The 25,932-nt window shown below is 44.7% G+C and overlaps 1 protein-coding gene and 1 non-coding gene across 7 annotated transcripts in view; both read left to right on the top strand.

The window, feature by feature from the left end:
• The window catches only part of AP2A2 (adaptor related protein complex 2 subunit alpha 2), an 84,364-nt gene that overhangs the window by 18,029 nt on the left and 40,403 nt on the right, over nucleotides 1-25,932 (top strand). For 4 of the 6 annotated variants that reach the window (XM_087855158.1, XM_087855157.1, XM_087855155.1 and 1 more), the window contains one exon: nucleotides 20,001-20,069. In XM_087855158.1, coding sequence (XP_087711284.1) covers nucleotides 20,001-20,069 — 69 coding nt within the window. Of the gene's footprint in view, nucleotides 1-14,695; nucleotides 14,830-17,255; nucleotides 17,406-20,000; nucleotides 20,070-25,932 lie in introns of all 6 variants that reach the window. The other 2 variants (XM_087855160.1, XM_087855159.1) reach the window with 2 other exon arrangements.
• On the top strand, nucleotides 25,322-25,445 carry LOC123775553 (U6atac minor spliceosomal RNA). Its single transcript, XR_006775098.1, has one exon. It is a non-coding gene; the product is annotated as a U6atac minor spliceosomal RNA (small nuclear RNA).

The raw sequence follows: 25,932 nt of genomic DNA, 5'->3' as shown, positions 1-25,932 counted from the left end.
TAAGGAGATGATTCAGGAAAGTGGGGAGCACCATGCATCACACTGAAGAGAGGCATGAGTGACAGCAGGACGCACAAAGTTGTGGGTGGTTTTTAGTATGAGTAGTGTCTAGGTGGGTCAAGGTGGGGTTGTGGCAGTAGAACAAGGTAGGAGAGACAGGCTGAAACCAGATCATGGGGAATCTCCTCTGTGAGATGTGGTCCACTGATGTATTTTAAGCAGGAAAGTGACACTATGCAACTTATTTTTTATTAGTGGAACAGTAATTTTGAATACAGAGAGTGGATTTTAGACTAGGCTTAGAGGCAGAAAAATCAGGAAAAGATTAATTGCTTTGGTCTAGGAGATGGTGAAGGTCTGAATCAAGGGCGTAGGAATGGAAAGGTAGGGTGGATTTTGGCGATATAGAAATCAGAATTGACAGGGCACGAATGGTAAAGTACTCTTTACTTGTAGTGGCTTTGAGTCTATAGCAGAATTGCTGTTTACTCAGAATGGTGGAATGAGAACCGCCATAGATCCATCCCTCCATAAAAGCAATGAAAACAGTGGCAAAATGGTCCAAATCAACTTTGTCAGAGCTCTGGAAATGACTAAAGATTAAAACAGTCTCAGGAAGATTTATTCAGCGAAACTGTTGAACCTCGAACTTGAGCTGCTCTCCTTCTCCTCCCCCATGATTTGTAGTGGCATTGAAAATAATCAGCTTCACAACCATGTAGCTGTGAAAACGAGCAGCCTCGCAGCCACTGAAAAGGACAGATTGGGTTTGGAGCCCCTCAAAAAGTCCCGTTCTTAGAGCACTGTTACTGTTTGGTCAGTCCTTCAGCTTTCTGGAAAAGCCCCATTTGCAGAACTTAACATTATTTGACTTTGTTCAGTGGGAAAGCCGTGTCCTAGTGTGTTGTGGAATGCAGTCAGTGACAGTTGTTTAATATTACAGTTACGGGCATACAGGAGTGTGGCCAAAATCTTCGAAGGAAGATGTGGAGAATGATATGCCACCAGGGGGCTTTGAAAACCTCTGACAGATTTCTGTGGATCTGGACAGCTGCGTGAGTGCAGGATTGTATGTATGCCTAGGAAAGACTTGAGAAGGCCCAGTCTCTCACCTCTGGCTAATCTTGAGTCCCTGTGCAAGTACGAAGTGAAGGCAAAGGTAGAGTTATAATCTGCCCGAGTATTGAAAGGCTTCAACACACAGAATTCCTCGGCAATGTCTGGGACACTCACTTAAGGCACTTAAGGAGACCCCTGACCAGTTGTGAACTGACCACTAAGTTAACTGAGCAAGGACTTCAGTAGTTGTAAACTCTAGGGAATTACGGACTTTACAGAACTAGTTCAGGAAAGTCATTAAAGAAACAAACGCAACAACAACAACAGCAAACAGCAACAACAGTCCCTGGGGAGGGGAGCATTTTGATTTCCAGAGTTGCCACATTATATTACCTAAAATGCCCAGTTTTCAATAAAAAATTATGAGATGTGCGAAGAGAAAGGAAAATATAGTCTATACACAGGAAAAAAAGTAGTCAGTAGAAACTATCCTTGAAAGGGTCCAGATGTTGAATTTATTAGACAAGGACTTTAAATCTGCTATTATAAATCTATTCCAAGAACTTAAACTGTGTCTATAGAATTAAAGAAAAACATGAAAATGAGACTCACCAAATAGAGCATATCAAAGAAGAGGTAGAAATTATTAAAAAAAAAAAAAGCCAAATAGAAACTCTGGAGTTGAAAATATAATAACTAATTGAAAAATTTACTAGAGGGCCTTAGCAGCAGATTTGGGCTGGCAGAAGAAAGAATCAGTGAATTTGAGAGTAGGTTTGTTAAGATAATTAAATTAAGATCAATATCAAGGTAAGTATAGATCCAATCTGAGGAACAGGAAGAAAAACAGAATAAAGAAAAATGAACAGGGGCGCCTGGGTGGCTCAGTCTCTTAAGCGTCTGCCTTTGGCGCAGGTCGTGATACTGGGGTCCTGGGATCGAGCCCTGCATCAGGTTGGTTCCCTGCTCAGCAGTGGAGTCTGCTTCTCCTTTTCCCTCAGCCCCTCCCTGCTTCTGTTCTCTCTTGGTTGCACACTTTCTCTCTCAAATAAATAAATAAATAAAATCTTAAAAAAAATGAACAGAGCCTCGAGATCTGTGGAACATCATCTAGCATACTGATATATCAATAATTAGAGTCCTATAAAGAGAGGAATAGGAGAAAGGTGCACAAAGATTATTTGAAGACATAAACTCCCTGAATTTGGTCACAAACATCAGTCTGCATATCCAAGATGACCTCCAGATAGCATAAACCTAAGGAGCTCAGTATCTAGACACGCCATAGTCAAACTGTTGAAAGACAAAGACATAGGGATACTCTTGAAAGCAGTGAGGAAAGTGACATCATTTTTGAGAGATCCTCAAGATTAACACCTCACTTCTTGTGTAAAACCACGGAGCTCAGGAGGCAGTGGGCTGACATCTACAAAATGCTGAAAGAAAAAGATTGTCAACCAAGAATTGTGTGTAGAGCAAAAGCACCCTTCAAAAATGGAGAAATTAAGATATTATTAAATAAACAAGAGCAAGGGAATTTGTTGTTTGCAGACCTGCCCTACAATAAATACTAAAGGGAGTGCTTTAGGCTGAAATGAGAGGCATTAAATAATAGAATACATGAAGAAATAAAGAGTAATGGTAAAGACAACTGTGTAGGTAAGTATAAAAGCATAATTTTTTAAAATAACTTTGTCTTTTATCTGGTTTAAAAGACAACTGCATAAGACAATCTTAATTAATTTAAATACAGTTTAAATAAAACTGTACCGATGGGCTTATAATGTATAGAGATGTAATTTTTTTTTTTAAGATTTTTTTAAATTTATTTATTTGACAGAGATAGAGACAGCCAGCGAGAGAGGGAACACGAGCAGGGGGAGTGGGACAGGAAGAAGCAGGCTCATAGCAGAAGAGCCTGATGTGGGGCTCGATCCCAGAACTCCGGGATCACGCCCTGAGCCGAAGGCAGACGCTTAACCGCTGTGCCACCCAGGCGCCCCTAGAGATGTAATTTGTATGACATAGTACAAAGGAGGGGGAAGAGAACAGACGACATATTTTGGAGAAAAATTTCTCTATACTATTACAATTAAGTTCATATTAACTCAGACTGGATTGTGTTAAGGTGTTAATTATAATCTCTAGGCAACTATTAACTAGCTAAAAGTACAGCAGAAGAAACAAAGGAATTAAAGTGGTGCACTAAAAAGTACTAACACAGAAGAAGACAGTAATGGAGGAATATAGGGACAGGCTGCAAGATACAGGGAGAATACAGCGAGATGGCAGATAGGAACCCTACCTTATCAGTAATTAGTTTAGATGTAAACGGATTAAACACTTGAATTACAAAGCAGAGACTGGGGGCACCTGGGTGGCTCAGTTGGTTGAGTGTCTGACTCTTGATAACATCTCAGGTCTTAGTCTCAGGGTTGTGAGTTCAAGCCTTGTGTTGAGCCTATTTTTTTTTTTTTTTAAAGCAGAGGTTGGCAGAATGGATTTTTAAAAAAAATCCAACTGTACACTGTCTTGAAAAGACTATAGATTAAAAGGTAACAAGTACAAGGAAGAAAAATAATGTGTCTTGCAAATAGTAATCAGAAGAGAGCTGAAGGGGCTATACTAAGATCAGACAAAATAGACGTTAAGACAAAAATTTAGAGACCTAGAAGAACATTTTATAATGATAAAGAGTGAATCTCTCAAGATACATCAAATATAAGTATAATCAAAGTATATATCAAATATAGTATAAGTGATAACAGAGCCCCCAAATCCATAGAACAAAATACATGATGAACTGAAGGGGAGAAATAGACAATTATAATCGTTGGAGACCTCAGTACATGACTCTCAGTAGTAGATACACAATTAGATGTGACTAGCCGTGGATAGGAGACTCAGCACTGTAAGCCGACCAGACCTAACAGGCATCTGTGGACTGTTTCCACCCAACGAGAGCAGAGTACACACTTTCTTCTCCATCGCACGTGGAACATACTTCAAAATAGAGTGTCATAAAAAGCCTCAGTAAATTTAAAGGGGTTGAAATCATACAAAGTATGTTCTCCAACCACAACAGGATGAAATTAGAAATCAGTAACAGAAGGAAATTTGGAGAATTTACAAATGCGTGAAAATTAAATGCCCTCCTAAATAACCACTGGGTCGAAGAAGAAAACACAGGTGTTGGTTTGTAAGCTCCTTGGGAGCTTCCTGGGTGTGGTCTGAGACTGGGCCCTGTATTTGGGGGGCAGGGAGAGACGGACCAAAGAGGCAGGCCGCTCCAAATCAGTAGGCGGCAGGTTTAATAAGCAAAACAACTTACGTACGAGGTTGAGCAGCTGCGAGACTAACGGATTTTGCATCCGCTTACCAAATCTGCTCAAAAGTTTGTATAGAAGCCTTAACTGGATTCAGTCACATATACCATCCGGATAGTCTTCGTACCGCATCGCTGTCTTGAGTCAGCGTACTTGTACTTGGGACAGCTTTTGGGAGAGGAGAAGGCAAGTGGAACCCATGTTCCAAGGACAGGATGGGGTGAGGACCTGCCGATCGCCTGTGTCTCGTTCATGAGTTAACTGGGGATCACATCTTCTTGCTGACCTCCCTCAGCAAAGGGAGATTAAAAAAATACTTAAGATAAATGAAAATAACCCGACATACCAAACTGTAAGGGATGCAGTAACAACAGTACTTGGGGGAAATTTACAGCTATAAATGCCTATTTAAGGAAGGAGATCTCAGATCATGAACCTGATATTTCAGTGTAAGAATCTGGAAGAAAAAGAGCAAACAAAACCCAGAGGAAGCAGAAAGAAGAAGATAACAAACATTAGATCAAAGATTGGTTCTTTGAAAAGATCCACAAAACTGACAACCCTTTAGCTGGAATGACCAAGAAAAAAAGAAAAGACTCAATTACTAAAATCAAGAACGAAAGAAGGGCCATTACTACTGACTTTACAGAAATAAAAAGTATTATAATGGAATGCTGTGAGTTATTGTATACCAAAAATTAGATAAATAAGATGGAAAAATTCATAGAAAGACACAAATAACTGAAATTGACTCCAGAAGAAACAAAAAAATCTGCATAGGTTTATAACAAGTAAGAAATTGTATTAGTAATTTAAACATTCCCACAAGAGTAAATCCTGGCCCAGATGGCTTTACTGGTAAATTCTATCAAAAACTTAAATAAACAGTTCGGATCCTTTACAGACTCTTTGAAAAGAAATAGAAGGGGCACCTGGGTGGCTCACTCGGTGAAGCATCTGCCTTTAGCTTGGCTCTTGGGGATCAAACCCAATGTTGGGCTCCCTCCTCAGCCGGGAGTCTGCTTCTCCCTCTCCCTCTGCTGCTCCCCCTGCTTGTGCTCTCTCTCAAATAAATAAATTAAAAAGAAATCTTAAAAAAAAGAAAAAAAAGGAATAGAAGAGGAAGGAATATTCTCCAACTCATTCTGAGGTAATTATTACCCTGATAACAGAACTAGACAAACGCGTTATAGGAAAGAAAACTACAGTATAATGTCCATTATGAGTATAGAAGCTAAAATATTCTTGTTTATTTATTTATTTTTTAACCCTGGGATCATGACCTGAGCCGAAGGCAGACGCTTAACTGACTGAACTGCCCAGGTGTCCCTGAGTACACTTTAATTATAAAAATACTCAATAAACTAGAAATATGAGGGAACTTCTTTTTTTTATTATTTTTTAATAATTTTTTTAAAAAATTATTTATTTGACAGAGAGAGACAGCCAGCGAGAGAGGGAACAGAAGCAGGGGGAGTGGGAGAGGAAGAAGCAGGCTCCCAGCCGAGGAACCTGATGTGAGGCTCGATCCCAGGACTCCAGGATCACGCCCTGAGCCGAAGGCAGACGCTTAACGACTGAGCCACCCAGGTGCCCCAAGGGAACTTCTTGATTTGATAAAGGGTATCTATAAAAGGCCACAGCTAAGACCTAGTTTAATGGTGAGAGACTGAGTGTTTCCCTCTAAGATTAGGAACATGACAAGAATGTTTGCTCTCACTGCTCCTCTTTAATACTGGAGATTGTAGCCTGGGCAGTGACAAAAGAGAAAGGAATAAAAGGCATCCAGATTGGGAAGAAATAGAATGATCCCTATGTATAGCTGACATCGTTCTTTATTTAGAAAATAATAAGGAATCCACCAGAAAACTGTTAGAATTTAAATTGATTGAGCAAGGTTGTAGTATATAAAATCAATATAGAAAGATCGATGGTATTTCTCTACACTAACAATGAGGGAAACTATTCTATTTATAACAGCATCAAAAAGAATAAAATACAGGGGCACTTGACTGGCTCAGTCAGTAGAGCATGTGACAACTCTTGATCTCAGGGTTGTGAGTTTGAGCCCCAGAATAAAATACATAGGAATAAATTCTAACGAAGTGTAAGGCTTGTACACTTAACTACAAATGATTGTTGAAAGGGAGTAAAGGAGTCCTAAATAAATGGAAGGACATCCCATGTTTATGGATTGGAAGACGGTATTGTTAAGATATCAATAATCCCCAATTAATTTATGGATTTAATGCAATCCTTATTAAAAAAAAATCCTAGGTGCCTCCCCCCCCGCCCCCGAGATAAGCTGATTCTAAAATTCATATAGAAATTCAAAGGACTCATAGTAGTCAAATCAGTTTTGGAAAAGATGAGCAAAGTTGGTCCATTCACTTTCCTATTCTAAAACTTAGTTCAAAATAATCAAGACAGTGTTGTTATGGTATAAGGGTAGATATATAGATTAATAGAATAATACTGAGAATACAGAAATAAATCTTTACATTTTTGATCATTTGATTTTTGACAAGAATACCAAGACAGTTCAGTGAGGGAAAAGAACAGTCTTTTAGGGGCGCCTGAGTGGCTCAGTTGTTAAGCATCTGCCTTCGGCTCGGGTTGTGATCCTAGTGTTCTAGGATCGAGCCCCACATCTGGCTCCCTGCTTGCCAGGAAGCCTGCTTCTCCCTCTCCCACTCCCCCTGCTTTGTATATTTTTTAAAGATTTTATTTATTTATTTGACAGAGAGAGACAGCCAGTGAGAGAGGAAACACAAGCAGGGGGAGTGGGAGAGGGAGAAGCAGACTTCCTGGCGAGCAGGGAGCCTGATGTGGGGCTCGATGCCAGGACCCTGGGATCACACCCCGAGCCGAAGACAGACGCTTAACGACTTGAGCCACCCAGGTGCTCCAATAAAAATCTTAAAAAAAAAAGAATAGTCTTTTATTTTATTTTATTTATTTATTTTTTAAAAAGATTTTATTTATTTATTTGACAGAGAGAGAAACAGCCAGCGAGAGAGGGAACACAAGCAGGGGGAGTGGGAGAGGAAGAAGCAGGCTTCCTGGCGAGCAGGGAGCCAGATGTGGGGCTCGATCCCAGGGTCCTGGGATCACGCCCTGAGCTGACGGCAGATGCTTAACTGCTGAGCCACCCAGGCGCCCCCAAAATAGTCTTTTAAACAAATGGTGCTGGGAGAACTGGACATCCACATGTAAAAGAATGAAATTAACCCCTGCCTCACACTGTACACAAAAATTAGCTCAAAATGGATCATAAACCTAAATGCAAAAGCTAAAGCTGTAGAACTCTTATTTTTTTTAAAAGATTTTATTTATTTATTTGACAGAGAGACAGCCAGAGAGAGAGGGAACACAAGCAGGGGGAGTGGAAGAGGAAGAAGCAGGCTTCCCGTGGAGGAGCCTGATGCGGGGCTCGATCCCAGAACCCTGGGATCACGCCCTGAGCTGAAGGCAGATGCTTAACGACTGAGCCACCCAGGCGCCCCTAAAGTTGTAGAACTCTTTTTTTTTTTTTTTTTAAAGATTTTATTTATTTACTTGACACAGAGAGAGAGACAGCCAGCGAGAGAGAGAACACAAGCAGGGGGAGTGGGAGAGGAAGAAGCAGGCTCATAGCAGAGGAGCCTGATGTGGGGCTCGATCCCATAACGCCAGGATCACGCCCTGAGCCGAAGGCAGACGCTCAACGACTGAGCCACCCAGGCGCCCCAAGTTGTAGAACTCTTAAAAGAAAACATAGGAGTAAATTTTTGTGACCTTGGGAAATGGTTTCTCAGATACATTGACAGTATAAGTGACAAAAAAATTAGACTTCATCAAAATTAAAAACTTTCATGCTTCAGAATGCTATCAGGAAAGTGAAAAGTCAAGGGCATATGACTGGCTCAGTCAGTGGAGCATGACACTCAGTCTTGAGGCCGTGAGTTTGAGGCCCATGTTGGGTATAGAGATTACTTAAATAGATAAAACTTTAGGGGCGCCTGGGTGGCTCAGTCCGTTGAGCATCTGCCTTCGGCTTGGGTCGTGATCCCAGGGTGCTGGGATCAGGGCCTGTGTCGGGCTTCCTGCTCAGCCGGGAGCCTGCTTCTTCCTCTCCTTCTGCCCCTCCTTCCTGCTCATGCTCTCTCTCTCAAATAAATAAATAAAATACATATATTAAAAAAAAAACTTTAACCAAAAAAAAGTGAAAAGACAACCAAAGAATAAGAGAAAATATTTGAAAGTCATATATTTGATAAAAGGTTTGTATCCAGAATACATAAAGAGCTGAGTAGAAGACAACTCAATTAAAAATGGTTAAAGTATTTGAATATACATTTTTCCAAAGAGGTTATACAAATGTCCAATAAGCACATTAAAAGCCATCAGACAAATGCAAAAACCACAGTGAGATATCGCTTCACACTCATTAGGATGGGTATAATAAAAATGTTGGGGGGAAAAATGGTGGACCATAGCAGGTGTTGGAAAGTTGTGGAGAAATCGGAACCCTCATTCTTTTCTCGTGGTGGTATAAAATGGTGCTATCCTTTGGGAGAACGTCTTGTTAGTTCCTTAAAATGTTAAACATAAGAATTATCATATGACCCACCAATTCTGCTCCTAGGTGTCCACTCGAGAGAAATGGAAACATGTTCACACACTTCTATACCAGTGTTCATAGCAACATTATTCATAGTAGCCAAAAGTGGAAACAACCCAAAAATCCATCAAATGATGAATAGATAGCAAAATATGGTATATCCATATAGAGTTGATCCTTGAGCAATGTGGTGTTAGGGGCACTGACACCTGTGCATTAAAAAATTTGTGTGTAACTTTTGCCCCCCCACCCCCAAAACTTTATTAATAGCTTGTTATTGACTAGAAGCCTAACTGGTAACATAAACAGTCAATACATATTTTGTTGTAGTATGTACTATATAGTATATTCTTTTTTCTTTTTTTTAAAGATTTATTTATTTATTTTAGAGTACATGTATGTGTGCGAGCGGGGGTGAGGGGCAGAGGGAAAGAGAGAGAATCCCAAGCAGACCCGCTGCTGAGTGAGGAGCCTGCCATGGTGGTCCATCTTACCACCTGGAGATCATGACCTGAGCCGAAATCAATAGTTGAATGCTTAGCCTCCTGAGCTACCCAGGCACCACTATATACAATAGTCTTACGATGAAGTAAGCTAGAGAAAAGAATGTGTTATTCAGAAAATCATAAGGAAAATACATTTATAGTACTATACTGTATTTATTGAAAAAATTCACCTCTAGGTGGACCTGCACAGTTTAAACTCATGTTGTTCCAGGATCAACTGTAATGTAGCATTATTCAGCAATAAAAAGAGATGGAATACTGATTCATGCTACCTTGAAAACATACTAAGTGAAAGAAGCCAATCACGAACGATCATATAAAGATGCTATTTATCTGAAATGTTCAGAGGAAGGAAATCTATACAGGTGGTGGATTGGTGACTGCCAGGGGCTCGAAGAGGGAGGCACTGGTGAGTGACTGCTAAAGGGCATGGGGTTTCTTTCTGGAGAGATGAAAATTTTCTAAAATTAGATTGTGGTGATTAATCTACAACTCTGTGAATATATTAAAAGCCATTGAATTATGTACTTTAAATGAGTGAATTATACGATGTATGAATTACATCACAGTAAAGTTGTTAAGATATACCATGGCCAACAGACACATGGAAAGACGCTCCACATCACTCATCATCAGGGAAATACAATCAAAGCCACAGTGAGACACCCCCTCACACCTGTCAGAATGGCTGCTGTCAAAGAGATAAGTAATCATAAGTGTTGGTGAAGATGTGGAGAAAAGGGAACCCTCGAGCACAGTTGGTAGGGATGAAATTTAGTGCAACCACTATGGAAATAGTGTGGTGGTTCCCAAAAATTAAAATACTGGGGTGTCTGGCTGGCACAGTCAGTTGGGCACCTGACTCTTGGTTGCAGCTTGGGTTGTGATGTCCGGGTCTGAGATTGAGCCCCCGCCGGGCTCCACGCTCAGCGCAGGGTCTGCTTAAGACACTATCCCGCTGCCTCTGCCCCTTCCTCTGCTCGTGTGCATGCGCGCTCTCTCTGTCTCTCAAATAAATAGATGAATCTTAAAAAAAATTTAAAATACCATAGGATTTTGTAATTCCACTTCTGGGTATTTATCTGGAGAAAACAAAAACACTAACTCAAAATGATCCTTGACCCCTGTGTTCATTGCAGCATTATGGACAGTAGCTAAGATGGGGAAGCAACTTAAGTGTCTATTGATAAATGAAGGGGTAAAGAAGATATGGCTGATATGCACTTCTCATGTACACGCACGCACACACACACACACACACACACACACACACAGGGATATTATTCAGCTATAAAGAATAAGGGGCGCCTGGGTGGCTCAGTCAGTTAAACATCTGACTTGATTTCGGTTCGGGTCATAACCTCAGGGTCCTGAGATTGAGCCCCGCATTGGGCTCTATGCTCAGTGGGGAGTCTGCTTGAGATTCTCTCTTCCTCTCCAAAAAAAAAAAAAAGAAAAAAAAGAATGTCATCGTACCACCTGCATCAGCATGGGTGGACCTAGAGGGTATTATGCTAAGTGAAATAAGTCAGAGAAAAACAAATACCGTATGATTTCACTTAAATGTGGAATCTGAAAAAACAGGCGAATGAACAAACAAGACAAAACAGAAACAGACTCATAGACATGAGAACACACTGGTGGGACGCCTGACTCTTGATTTCAGCTCAGGTCATTATCTCAGGGTCTAAGATTGAGTCCGAGTTGGGCTCTGCTCTCAGCGTGGAGTCCGCTTGGGGTTCTCTCTCTTTCCCTCTGCCCCTCCTCCCTGCTTGCATGTGTGCTTCCTCTCTCTCTCCCAAATAAATCTTAAAAAAAAAAATACCAAGAACATACTGGTGGTTGCCATGGAGGGGTTGGGGCTTGATCAAAAAAGGGGAAGGAGGTTAAAAGGTACAGACTAGCAGTTATAAAATGAATGGGGATGTAATGCATAGGTAATAGTGTAGCCACTTTGTATGCTGACAGAGCTAGGTTTATACTGGTGATCACTCGTTTAAAAAAAGATTTACAGAGACAAAGAGCACATGAGTGGAGGGAGGTGCAGAGGGAGAGAATCTCAAGCAGACCAGAGCCTGATGGGAGGCTCGATCTCACCACCTGGGAGATCATGACCTGGGCTAAAACCAAGAGTCAAAGCTTAACTGACTGAGCCACCCAGGCGCCCAGTGGTGGTCACTCTTGAATGAATATAAACGTTGAATCACTATGTTGTATACCTGAAACTTAACATAATGTATGTCAACTACACTTCAATAAAAGATAATCCAGTTAACATTTGTTAGAGTTAAGAGTGGCTTTATCTTCTGTGGCATAACAACTTTTGATGTTTGAAGTCTTCTGATCTGTTGTTGTTGAGGGTTTCTGTTTGAGACCCATCCTTCCTGTGCATTAGGAAAGAGAAAATGTAGAGAATATCCCTGATGACGATCCTTATAGCCTTCTGTGGTCATACTGCTTCGTGTGCACTTTTTGCTTGTTATCTTGTGTGGTCCGCATCACAGCCCTTTGATGGATGGTATTCCCATTTAATGAAGGAGAAACCGAGGCACAGAGAGGTTAAGTTGATGGCCTCAGGTCGCATAGCTGTTGAGACATTTAACGGCATTCCAGTCCAGGCTCGATTGCAGACTTTGTGGACCACTGTGCTGACACCTTCAGTGTAATTTTAGCAAAAATATCTTCCTTCAAAAACAGGCTTTTGGGGATTCCTGGCTGGCTCAGTCAGAAGAGCATGTAACTCTTGATCTCAGGGTTGTGAGTTTGAGCCCCACACTGGGTATAGAGATTACTAAAAATAAACTTAAAGAAAAATAGGCTTTTATTTGATAAATTTTGGGCTTTAGGTTTACTTAGTGAAATCATTTTTTTAAAAAAAGATTTTATTTATTTTATTTGATAGAGAGAGAGAGAGAGTGAGCACAGGCAGGGGGAGTGGCAGAGGGAGAGGAAGAGGGAGAGGGAGAAGCGGGCTCCCGATGCGGGGCTCGATCCCAGGACCCTGAGATTGTGACCTGAGCCGAAGGCAAACATTTCACCGACTGAGCCACCCAGGCGCCCAGTGAAATCATCTTATATACAGACTAAAATTCCTTATTTAGACCAAGTTTTATTGTAAATTTCATACTTACTACCTTCAGATTTTAGTGGTTTGGTATCTTGTAATAAGTTGTGATAGGCTCCTGTACTCTTTGTTTCCAAACTTAGGGTCACAGAACACTAATACTGTCAGTTGATTAGTTCAGCATGCAAACAAGAAGAAATCATTAACCAGCATGTTATTCCGGAAGAATGACCAGGGACGGTAATTCTAAAAATCCAAGAGCTTTTATCAAAGCTTATCCGCACAGAGTGCATTTTTTGCTATTTACTGGGCACAAATCGTAGTTCGTTTTTGGGCAGTGGTTTTGGGCTCGTCCAGGTTATTCATTAGCCAGCAGAGCTCCTAAGTCCACCGTGGGGATTGCCGGGTACAAGCTCTATATCCTCAGTGGCTGACCGGCCTGCTGCATTTTTAGATAGAGACCACAGAGGGTGGCAAAGACCAGAATCTCTTCACTGTGGAACAGAGATCAAGCCCGGTGAGGCCTATCACTCTAGTCCAGTTCCTCTCATTGACACATTTTCCCTTTCAAAATTTGTTTCTGAAGTCAGGGTGGGCAGTAAGCCTCTCTGCATCGCGAAAGCTAATGCTTCATCTAAAAAGAGAAGACATTTTGTTAGATTTGCTCCCAGCAGTGGGGGGTGGCTTGGTTGCTGTTGGGGTCCTCTGCCTGGAGAGAAGTACAGTATGAGTGAGCATGAACCAGCCCTTGCCAGGAAAGCTCTTGACAGACCCCGGTGGACAGGTCGCTCTGCGGTAGCCTCACCTCATGGAGGTGCGCCGTGGAAGAGGCCTCCTGCCAGGGCATTTTGGTAAATTTGGGACACACCTGTTGGTGTGAATGTGTTAATCTGCACATGGATTATCAATCACCTGCAGTCATACTAGATTTCCTTTAAAACTTACTTGGATGGGCCTGTTAGCAGGTGGAATTCCCCCTTGGCGTTTTCAGGGTTAATGCTTAGGGATAGCCTTGTTCAGCAGAGTCAGAGCAGCCAGTGTCCAGTTAAGGGCTCCGTCTGTCGGCTTATGTGGTGAGGGCAGGTGCTCCTTGGCCCCCATGGTGGTGTTTCTGCCGTGAGATGGGGGTGAGTTTGTGACTTAGGCTGTCCGGCCTAAACCTGAGCCCAGGTAGGCTCCTGCACTGGGCCTTCCGCTGAGGTGTGTCTGCGCACCCTCTTGTGAGTTCCCCTCTTCCCGGGAGTTCCTGTATGGGCCAACCGGCCCCTCCCCTCGAGAGGGAGCCCCATTCGTCCTGCCCAGCCTCCTTTGTCTATGTTGGTTGCCAGCCAGCCCTGTGGCGGGGGTGCCTGTGCAAGGCTGTTGAGGTGGGAGAGGATCAGGTGGGGACAGGGACAGGAAGTGCCTGGGAGACTAAGGTCACTGTGGCAGCAGACACGAGGGGGCACCCCGCCCTGTTGGGTGGGTTTGGGGGGGTTTCTTGAAGAGGTGACATCCTTACTGCTTAGTTGGAGGGGTGAAGTGGAGGGGAGGCTGCTGCAGAGGACTCGGGGTGGGGAAGAAGAGCATGGCTAGGGATTCCAGAGAATCTCTTGGGGTCCCCCCTTAAGGGGGAGGGGTGATGAACAGTGAGCAGGACCTCGTACCCAGGCCGCACGAGAGGTATGGATGGCATCCTCTGCTCTTGGGAGAGACTTGGGTTTTGTGCAGGGGAAGCCGTGGTCAGATGGACCCGAGGACCCAGCCTGGGGCAGGGCAGTGTCCAGCAGCTTCAGTGTGAACATTCCTGCAGGTCAGGGATCCACTGCCTCAATAGGCAGTCTCCTCTTCTTTTCTCCTTTTTGTTGTAAACTAAAACAGGAGACATCACATAAAACCTATGTTTGGAGATTGATGGGTTATGATAAGGTGAACATCCTTGTAACTTCCACCCGGGCGATGGCCCCAGAGGCCCTTCCACGTGCCCTGTCCCATTCACCTCCCCCAAAACCTGCTGCCATCATTGGGTTCCTTTGTGTCCTTTTCAGGTTTCTCACACAAGGATGCATCCTGAACGCTGTGGTTTGGTCTTGCCCATTTCTAAACATTCCTGTTCTTTCATCTTTTAATCTGTGTTCCTTTCTTTTCCTCACAACAGTATATTGAAGACCCAGGACATGTAAGGGACATTAAGTTGTGGAAGTCCTAGTGCGTGCCACCGTGCTCTTGGCTGTCTGGCAGCTGGGGACGGAGGCCAGACCACATATAGCTGACACCTTGGCCAGACTCGAGGTGATGCTCTTCTGTTCCCTGGGGGCTTGTGCTGTCTGTCTGACGCCTTGTGACGCTAGCAGCTGTCCGCCTCCCTGCTCGGTTCCAGTCAGTCCTCTGGGAGGATGCCACATGGTGATCTTCTCAGAATGCTTTTCATGGATGTGTTAGAATGCTTTTATCAAGAAACCCTTCCCTTCCTGTGCGATGACCCAGGGGGATGCTTCATGTGGAAGAGGCAGAACAGCTGCTTGGTTCTTTCCTTTGACTTCCCAGTTTTCAAGTTAACTTGTTCCTTAATATCCTCTCGAGGTGACTAATTAGGTGCTTTTTTTTTTTTTAAATAAAATTTTGAACTTATGGATTTAAATGTTTTTGTGAATTTTGCCACTGTCCGCTGTACTACTTATCCTTTTTGAAGCTCAGGCTGTCCCCCCCCCTTTGGCTAATGGAGTCTCCTCGTTTGGGTGCTGAGTGTTCCTGACGTGGCCCTCGTGGTATGTGGTCTTCGGTAGTCCTTGTGAAGTCCAGGCTTGTCGTGGGCCTTGCCCACTTGTGCAGCCAGCAGTTTTACCAAGAAGCCTGGTTTCTTGTGGTGGGAAGTAGTGCTCCCAGAGCACCATCTGGGGATGGGGGTGCTTGGGGCTACCCGACGTTGTTGTTCTAAGCCTCCTCAGAGGACAGCTCTAGGAGATACACATACACGGCTTGAAGGGAAAATGCTTCCCGAGGGCATTGTGGACTCCAGCTCTGTTTGGGACAGCCAGGGTTTTCTCTTGAGCCTCGTCCACACCAGGAATCTCAAGGACGTTGGGTGACTGGGTAGGGGACCTCCTCATCACTTGTGACCTTTATCCTGTTACACCCACAACAGTCTCTGAGCCTGCCACTGTCAGCGTGGTGACTGGGGACACCTGGCCTGGCCGCCTCTCCTGCTTTATCTGTGTGTGCCGATACCTGCATGCTCTCCTTCTTCACCCGCACTTCGGTGCTGTTCTTTTGATGTCCCCAGAAACTTCAGCTGTCCGCTCATTCACTGTGGAGTGCCACGAGCGGCCCAGGGCTTGCTCATGGCGCTCTGGAATCTCACATGTTGATCAAGTTTGTGCCGGGCACACTAGGGGCTGATTGTGCTGGATGGAAAGTCCTGGTCTCACGTTTCCTTTCTGCGCAGAGCTCAGATATCACACCCTTTTCTTCCGCTGTGAAGTGATGCTGGGATCTGAGGGTATCTTCTGATTTTCCTTCCTGTATAAGCTGCTTGCTCTTTCTTCTTAGATGTTCAAAGGATTTTTTTTTTCCTTTAAAGTCCAGTACTTTTATTTTATTTTATTTTTTTTTAAAGATTTTATTTATTAATTTGACAGAGAGAGACAGCCAGCGAGACAGGGAACACAAGCAGGGGGAGTGGGAGAGGAAGAAGCAGGCTCCCAGCGGAGGAGCCTGATGTGGGACTCGATCCCAGAACGCCGGGATCACGCCCTGAGCCGAAGGCAGACGCTTAACGACTGCACCTCCCAGGTGCCCCTGAAGTCCAGTACTTTTATTAGACTAGGTGTTGGTTTGTGTTATTTGGGGTCAATATTCCCAGGTACAGGTGTGGTAATTTCCGGAAAGTCTTTTCAAATGACACATTGTCGTCTGTCCTGCTGCTTAGTTGGGGGTCTTCCTCAGGGACTCCTGCTGGCCATACGTTGTGTCTTTGTCCATTTTCAATATTTGCTACTTTTTCTTGAATCCTTTATTTCGTTCTTCATTTCTGTTTGGTTTAAATAATGTTTCTTGTATCTTCTGCTTCTGTCAAGACCTCTGTTATGTTTGTTCTTGTATTCCTTCTAGGTTATTCTTCATTTCTGGAATGATTTTTTAAATTTCTAATTTACTTCTGTTGCCTAATATCTGAATTTTTCTACTGGATTTTTAGCTGTCTTCTGTATTTTTCTTAATGTCTCTCTGCTTATTTTGAAATAGTGGGCTCTGATTTTGACCTCTTCTGTTGGGTCTTCCTGAGGCACTTTCTTTGTTGGTGGGGATACTGTTCTGCTCCTGTTTTGCTTTGTTCTTATAGTCTCCTGATGTGGGATTTGACTCGAGTACTTGCCTGTTGCTTATTTTTATGTGGAATTAGTTTTCTGAGCTGTTGGTTGGAGGCACGGTCCAGGGTGGCTTTTCTGTTGCACAGTGCTCCCCCCTTCTGCTGTCTTTACCTGGTGACTGCTTCCAGAGGTTCCTAGCCTCTGTCCTGCTTCTGTGGACCTTCCCTGTCCCATTGCTCCTCTCCTGCTCAGTGTGACTCAGAGCAGGCCCAATGGCCTTGGTTGGTGGGAGGCTGCTCCACCCCCTGGTCCTCACACTCAGCCTTCTGAGCTCACCCGGGTCTGCTTGCGGCTCTCCCGTCCTCTGGTCTGGCTGTTACGCCACTTTCCTCTCTCCCTTCTCTCACACAGATGAACTACGTGAAGTCCTGGCTTTTGGTGGTTTTCCTTTTGAAGAAGTGTGCTCAGAGATGTAAAGTAACTTCCCCTGACTTGCAGAGGGAACATAGGCTTCTCTGGGATTCCAGCCTCACATGCCTGGCTCTAAAGCCTACTCTTGGGGTATGCTCTTCTCCAGGAGAACCCTCAGCTGCACTGATTGAAAAAAATGTGTGTTTGTGTGTTTGTTGTAAATTGGCCACTTTAAAAACCTTTGGCTACAATGCCACAGCTTCTTGCCTCACCCTTGGTCTTGTTCCACGGATGGAGCATGGCTTAATCATTTGTTTCTGTTTCTCCTGCTGGTTAACCCTACAACTGCGTGCTTTTAGTTTTATTTAGTGATTTTCCAATCTTGGGTAATAGCTGCAGATTTTATGAAAGCTCATTTAGCATTACTGCTTCTTTCCACTGCCTCCCAGTCTTTTCCTTATCTCTGCTGTAGATCTGACCCCTGCACAATGTAACTTTCTGCCGCTCGGGGTCTCTTTTCCTGTAAGTGGAGTAGAGCGCACGTACCAGAGAGAGCAGCACAGGAACGGATTCCTGTGCACCTCGTGAGAAGCACACATGTACATGTGGAGTCACAGGCACGCACATACACACAGACACCCGCACGCACACGCACACACGTACACCCACGGGTGCACACTCACACCCAGGCGCACGCGCACACATACACGGGTGCACCCCCCCCACACGGGTGCACACTCACACCCAGGTGCATGCGTGCACACACACAGAGGCACACACGGTGCACACTTACACCCAGGCGCACACACGCACACACACACGGGTGTACACACAAACACACACATATACACACACGGGCACATGCACACTCAGGTGCACACACATGCACAGTGCTTTGTCTTCTACAGTCAGTCCAGGCTGTGTTGGGAAGCTGCCTGTAGTCTGAGTGGGTGTGAAGCAGAAGGCTACCAAGATATCATTTTCATGGCCATTTGAGCCAAGTCCAAAAAGCTTACTTCAGCTAAGATAACACTTTTTGAGAATGATTTAAGAAGCAGTTTGCCCTTGACCTGCCACCCTGGGCTGTTAAAGCCCACTGCTCTACCTGGTGCCCCCTTCCCAACCCTTCAGGGCGCCTTTGGCTGCTCTTTTTTTTTTTTTTTTTTAAGATTTTATTAATTTATTTGACAGAGACAGCCATCGAGAGAGGGAGCACAAGCAGGGGGAGTGGGAGAGGAAGAAGCAGGCTCCCAGCGTAGGAGCCTGATGTGGGGCTCGATCCCAGAAAGCTGGGATCACGCCCTGATCTGAAGGCAGACGCTTAACGACTGAGCCACCCAGGCTGCTCCGTATCTTAGCTACTGTGACTGGCTCTGGCCTGCATGACATCAGGGCTGGTGAGGGTGCTTGGATGCCCCCTCCCAGCCTACCCGCACCCCTCATTCCCCAGAGCTGACCTGTGCTTGTTCTGTTAAAGGTCTCCAGCCCCCCGACCCCTACCTAAGGGCAGAAAGTGTTGTTTTAGCCTACGTCTTGGCATCTCAAATGGTGCCTGGTGAGTGAGCCTGCCACGTAGCCCTGTCCTGACCACCTGCTCTGTCAGGGGCTTTCTAGGGCCCTGTTTTTTAGCTAGTTAGCAGTAAAAGATAAATGATATTCTGGGAATGTCCTGGAGAGAGGGAGGTTGCTTTGCTGGAGGAGGTGACATAAGTTCCACAAGGGGAGGCAGAGGAGGGCTGAGCATGTGGGCAGTGTAGGTGCGCCCCAGGTCTGGGCATCTGTGAGCACCAGGGGCTGGCAGTGTTCTGGTGGGGTGGCTGCTGCGGAGGCCTTTCCTCCCACTGCGAGTGCAGTCACTCATGCAAGGACTTGCCTGGAGAGGGTACTTCATAGTAAACTTGGCTCCTGCTTTCACAAAGTGATGGGAATTTATGGAGATGTGTTTTCATATACAACTCACAGTGTCCTGTGTGATGAATCATTTCTTATCTTTTTATAGTACTTGTCAAGGTGTGTAGCCCTTAGAAAGCCTCCCATGCTCTCTAGGCCTTGGTTTCCACACTCGGCCAGCGTGGAGTAAAACTGAACATGGTCTGATCTCCATTCCACATCTGACCTGCTCCATGCACACAAATATTTGTTGGATTAAGTCCAATTTAGCAATCTAGGGTGTGGCAAAATTTGACTGTCATGCGTATAATGTATCTTTCATCTCTTTTACCTATAATGGAGACAACTTCCCAGACTTCATCGCATAGGGTAAAAGTGGATTTATCAGATTTTGTAGGTCAGTAAATTTCATAGAGAAAGAAAATTAGAAGCCCATTATAGTTATTTAAAAAATTACCCATGGCAGTAACAGCCATTTTAGGAGTGAACTATTAGCTTGATAATGATTTATTATGGAAAGTGTTTAGCAGGTATTTTGAGTGTGTTCAGTTCCAGAACTGTGGCAAAGGTGGGGTTAAAAACGGTGCTGTAGATCCCCTCGCTTTCTAGAGTGGCTGCTTTCCTGTGTGGTGCTTACGGACTTGCCCTGTTTTGACTTGGGGGGCCTGTGTCAGGGCCCCAGCTTCTGTCCCAGCCACCTCCCTACTGGTTTTGGCTGCTGGCAGATTGCTTCTTTCCTTGCCTCCTAAAAGCAGTGGTTCTGCTTTCGATTCTGATGTGTTGGTCTTGTCAGGGAATAGACGTTTGTTCAGAAATCAGTTGAAGTAAGAATGCATTTGTGTTCTCTTTTTTTAGGCAAAAGTAAAGAAGCAGAAATAAAGAGAATAAACAAAGAACTGGCAAACATTAGATCAAAATTTAAAGGTAAGTATGTTCAATCTTTTTCATGAAATGGGCTTTTGTAAATTTTACACAGTGGGGACTAGTCTTCTGATGCCATTTTAATTCTTTCCGCTTCAAACCAGAGTTCTGAGCACGATTACTCTCATGGCTCTGTTAGAATTAAAATGTGTTTAAATACTTTATTTATTTACTTATTTACTTACTTACTTATGAGAGAGAGAGAGAGCGTGCACGAGTGAGTGAGTGTGAGGGGCAGAGGGAGAGGCAGAGAATCTCAAGCAGACTCCTTGCATGACCTGAGCCGAAATCAAGAGTCAGACGGTCAGCTTACTGTGCCACCCAGGTGCCCCTAGAACTAAAACGTGGTTAAAGTCAAGCCATTGGTTGCTCTTGAATTTGACAAGTCGTGTAGAATTCACCAGGTAGGGTGGCCCTTCCCTGGACCCAGCCTTTTTCCTGGGCTGGTTCAAAGTATGAATCTCAAAGAAGTGCTCTGCCTGAGGTTGCTCATGGTCTGTTTCAGGTATTACAGAGTAATTCAGCACTTGGTAATGAAGCGTGCTTGGCTTTGTGAATGAAGAGTGTACCACATGACCTGATCCACTCAGGTAGCCGCCTCTTTACCTGGACACCCCCATTTTGAAGAACTGTCAAGTGTAGGTTTTCAGTCGTGAGGACTGAAAAGCTGGTTAATCCTTTAAGCCTTTGTTTTAAACCTTTAATTTTTCCGAGTTTGAGATCTGGTTCAAGCCTCTGTGAGGCCACGGGAGTGCCTGAAGTTGCCTGGAGTCAGTGAATGGAAGAGAGGGCTAGGACGGAGCCCAGGGAGCTGTAAGGGTGGGTGGAAGGCAGAATTTCTAGGAATGGATGGTTTTTCAGGACTTGAGAATGCATATCCTGTGTTATCAAGCGATGCAAAAACTAGTGGAATTTGGGTATTTCTCTGTTGAGCCCTGGGGAGAGTGTTATGTTTTCATATTTTTAACTGGGCCTAAGGATCTTTTAGGTCTGTGAAACTTCTGAAATTGTCTGTGAAAAGGTTTGCTTTTTCATATATATACAAACACACATATGAATATATATATATATATATATATATACACGTGTGTGTGTGTATTTTGGGGGGTCTGTAACCTTCATTGCTTAGATTTTTAAAAATTTGTTTTTGTTACTATTTTATTGTTTTAGAGCAGTTTTAGGTTCATAGCAAAATTGAGAAGAAGGTACAGAAATTTCCCGTATACCCCTGCCCACACATGCACAACCTCCTCATTGTTGACATCCCCACCAGGGTGTACGTTTGTTATGGTTGATGGACCTACATGGACACATCGTCATCGTCGTCATCATCGTCTTCTGTTTTAGATTTTATTTATTTATTTGACAGAGAGAGAGCCCAAGCAGGGGGAGCTGCAGAGGGAGAGGGAGATGCAGACTCCCCGCTGAGCAGGGATCCCGATGTGGGGCTGGATCGCAGGACCCTGGGATCATGACCTGAGCCACCCAAGTGCCTCTAGACATGTCTTTATCACCCAGAGTGCACAGTTGACTCTTGGGGTCACTCTTGGTGCTGTGCATTCTGTGGTTTTGGACAGAAGTGTGATGATATGAATCCACTGTCATAGTGTCATGCAGAGTAGTTTCCGTGCCCTAAAAATCTTTTTGCTCTGCCTGTTCATCTGTTCCTTCCCCCAGACCCTGGCAGCCACTCATCTTTTTACTGTCTCTGTAGTTTTGCCTTTTCCAGAATGTCCCAGAGTCGGAATCCTACAGTATGCAGCCTTTCCTCTACTCAGTCAGATGTCTTTAAGGTTCCCCACGTCTTTCCATGGCTTCATGGCTCCTTTCTCTTCATCCCAGATTCATAGGCCAGGGTCTGGATGGGCCCCCGTGTATTTATCTGTCCACTTCCTGAAGGACATCTTGGTGGCTTCCAAGTTGGGTCAGTTACGAATGGCGCGGCTAGAGCTATCAATAAAGCTGCTGGGAACATCCTGGGGGCAGGTCTGGTGTGGCCATAAGCTTTCAGCTCCTTTGGTAAAGAGCAGGGAGCGTGAGTGCTGGATCGTGTGGTGACGGGATGTGTCGTCTTGTAAGAAGCCGCCAGACTGTCTCCCAGAGTGGCTGCTCCACTGTGCGTCCCCACCAGCCACAAACATGAGCGTTCCTGCTGCTCCACGTCCTCACCAGCCTCTGGGGCTGGATTTGGGCCGTTCCAGCAGGTGCACAGGGAGCTTACTACTGTTTTATTATTTTTTTTTAAAATTTTTTTGAAGATTTTATTTGTTTATTTGAGAGGGAGAGAGTGAAAGAGAGAATGAACAGGGAGAGCAGCAGAGGGAGAGAGAGAAGCAGACTCCCCACTGAGCAGGGAGCCCGATGTGGGACTCGATTCCAGGACCCCAGGATCATGACGTGAGCTGAAGGCAGACGCTTAACCAACTGAGCCACCCGGGCGCCCCTTAAACTTTTGTTTTAAAGATTTTATTTATTTACTTACTTAGAGGAGGGGAGCTTACTGTTGTTTTAGCGTGCGTTTCCCTGATGACACGTGATGTGGGGCATCTTTTCGTGCGCTTGTTTGCCTTCTGCATATCTTTCTGGTGAGGCGCTTATAACTTCCCTTGTTTCTTCAAGGGAATATCAGTTGGTGGTTAAGGGTAAGGTTGCCCTGACCGCCCGCAGACGTGTCCCTGCTCTGATGCTTCCTAGCTGTGCCACCTTGTCATGTTACTTACTCTGTGTCTTTGCTCAGCTGTGAAGGGGGGTGTCGATGCTCGCCTCGGTCTGGGTTCTCTGTGAAGCAGACCCCGAGACGGGCTTGGAGTACAGAGGGTTATGAGAGAGGAGCACCACTGAGAAGTGAAGGGAGGGAGAGGGCTGGAGTTGGGCAGAGGAGGTGCCCATGGACACGCCGGCCCATTAGGGAGCTTTGGGGTGAAGATTGCCTGTTAGAGGCGTCTGGCATTGGGTGGGAATGGCTGGGCCCTTGTACCACCCCCTCGCTCAGCTGTGGCTCGAAGCCAAGGAGGGCCGTCCCTGACAGTGCTAACCCTGCCAGCTAACCACACGCTCGGCAGCTCCAGTCCTTAATTGAAGGGAGGGTCCATGTCTGCTACACTAATTATATCTATGTATGGAAATATGTATAAATTGCTTCTTCATAGAAAGTGAGTGCCTAATATGTGTTAATCATGTTGTTATTAAAAAAGAGTTAATAGGGGCGCTGGGGTGGTTCATTCGGTTAAGCGTCTGCCTTCGGCTCAGGTCGTGATCCTGGAGTCCTGGGATCGAGCCCCGCATCGGGTTCCCTGCTCAGTGGGAGCCTGCTTCTCCCTCTCCCACTCCCCCAGCTTGTGTTCCCTTTCTTGCTGTCTCTCTCTCTCAAATAAATGAATAAAATCTTAAAAAAAAAGAGTGCACGGCCTTTCAGATGGTAAATCTTCGGATTCTCTGTATAAGTGTTTTGGGGACAAACAAGACTTCGGTTGTTTCTTCTGTCTTCGTGCCTGCCTAAGCTAAGCTGTCCTAGGTAGGGAAAGAGGTTCCCTCCTCTCTGTTAACCAGTTGGCATTATTGCGTATGTGTATGCCCTGACTAGTAACAGAGAAGAGAAGACCTACCCTTTGTCCTCACAAATGTGCCCCCTGGGGCTTCTGTTCCAGTTTTGTCAGGTTAGATCATTTAGGTGTGTGCCCGTCCAGGAGAAATAGAATTCAAGTCACTAATGCAGACAGGCATGTGATTCTAAATTTTCTAGTAGCCACATTTAAAAACAGTAAAAAGAAGCAGATGAAACTAATTTTAGGGGCACCTGGCTGGCTCAGCCAGAAGAATGCGTGACTCTTGATCTGGGGGTTGTGGGTTTGAGCCCCATGTTGGGCGTACAGATTGCTAAAAAAACAAAAAACTTTTAAAAAAACCTATTTTTAATTTATTTAACCTAGTATGCCTAAAATACTCTCGTTGCAACATGTGGTCAATAGAAAAAGTTATCTCTTTCTATAAAGAGATATCTTAAATTTTTTTCATGCAAGTCTCTGAAACCTCGTTGTACACTCAGCACACTCAGTTCAGACTGGCCACACTTCAGGTGCTCAGCAGCCACATGTGGCTAGAAGCTGCCACGTTGGACAGTGCAGACGTCAGCCACACCTTCTACTGAAAACAGAAAGATACAATATTAAAAAAAAAATCTTGAAAGTCTGTAGAGTGACAAGAGGAAAGGAGGATTCCTGAGACTCCTCTAGGAGGAGGTAAGTGTCCACGTCAGCAAGCACAGCACCAAGCTGTTTGTGCCTCAGGGGCATCTGCTACCCCAAAGAGCGAGCTGTGAAACAGACATTTTGGTCTCCATGAAAGTCAAGAGGGGTGGTTACCTGTCAGTGTGATTTTGCCTTCCAGGGGATATTTGGCCACATCTGGAGACCGCGTTGTCACAACTGGGTGGGGGTGCGCTGCTGCCATCTAGTGGGTAGGGAGGTCAGGGAGGCTACTAACCGTCCTGCCATGCACAAGACAGATGTCAGAGTGCTGAGGTTGAGCAGCTCTGGTCTAGGAGAAAGATCAAAGCTTAGAGCCCACCAGAAGTGGACACCCTTCCACGTTACACTGAGACTTTCAAAGGCAAGGCCCTGAGGGCAGGAGTGGACTGTCACAGATGTGCCATGGGGCTTCAGACACCTGGGTACCCCACAGAACCTCAGACTTTACACTTGGCTTTGGGTAAGAGAACAACCCTCCAGAGGAGGGCACTATCACTGTACGTGCACATGATTCCTAGAACTGATTTCTCACACAACGTCCAGCGTTCAGTCATAGTGACCATGCACATCAGGATGCCATGAGCAAGAACCAGCAGAGACAGAATTACGGAGCATCTGAGACCAGAGTCAGATCACAGTAAAGAAGGAAGTCTACCATTTTTAAAGAAAAGTCACACTTGAAATTTTGAGCAGGAGACATATGTGTGAAAGGTGACATGGTGGATTGTGAGATGGGACCAGATGGATATTCCAGAACTGAGACCTGCAGTAACCAGAATGAAGGACTCTGGGTTTCCAGCAGCACCTGTAATTGCAGAGAGATTAGTGCTCTGAATGATAGGTAAGAACAAAACCCCTCCTGGATACTGCATGGATGGAGGGCAGATAAAGGACAGATAAAGAGCAGTGGGTGAGAGACAGGGGTGTGGTGAAAAAGTCTGAAAGGTGTAATCGGTGTCTCAGAAGGAAAGGGGGGAGGATGTGACGCCCTTAAGATCGCAGGAAATTGTGTGTGCGGAAGGAGAGAAGGTCCGAGCTTCCCTTGACGAGGATGGAAGAGGCTCTCTGGCCTGACAGCACGCACACGCTGAGGCATTGCCGCCTACTTCGTGGCATTTAACCATCGTTTTTTTTTTTTCTTCAAAATCCTTTGAAATCTAATTCCTAATTCCACCTTTCTAGATTTTATATATTGAGAATTTATTTTTCTGACTTCAATAAATTGTTAAATATTTTCAAAATTTTAATAAATTTGTGTATCTTAAAAAAAAATGCATGAAACTTCCTGAACTGCAGTGAAATGTGTGTGTAGACACGTTACTGTGGGAACGCAGAAGTCCAGAGACAGGCGGTCCTGGGAGCAGCCGGGCAGGGGATGCTCTGTGCTGACAGCCGGCACACAGCGGACTACAGACTGGCAGCGTGCTGAACAACCAGCTGGAGACTGTACCCTGCAAGAGTGTCTTCTAAGAATGAAGCTAAAATGGAACTTTTTCAGACAAAAATGGTTTCCCACGAGTTTCCCACGAAATTCTAAAGGATGTACTTTAGGCCAGAAACAAATAACCCGAGAGGAGAGGTCAGAGTTGTGGAAGAAAAGGAAAGGAGCGGCAGGTATG

The sequence above is a fragment of the Ursus americanus genome, chromosome 24 (genome assembly GCF_024610735.1).
Source record: "Ursus americanus isolate L20-20 chromosome 24, mUrsAme1.1.p, whole genome shotgun sequence".
Lineage (NCBI taxonomy): Eukaryota > Metazoa > Chordata > Mammalia > Carnivora > Ursidae > Ursus > Ursus americanus.
This window is presented reverse-complemented; position numbering and strand designations above follow the sequence as displayed.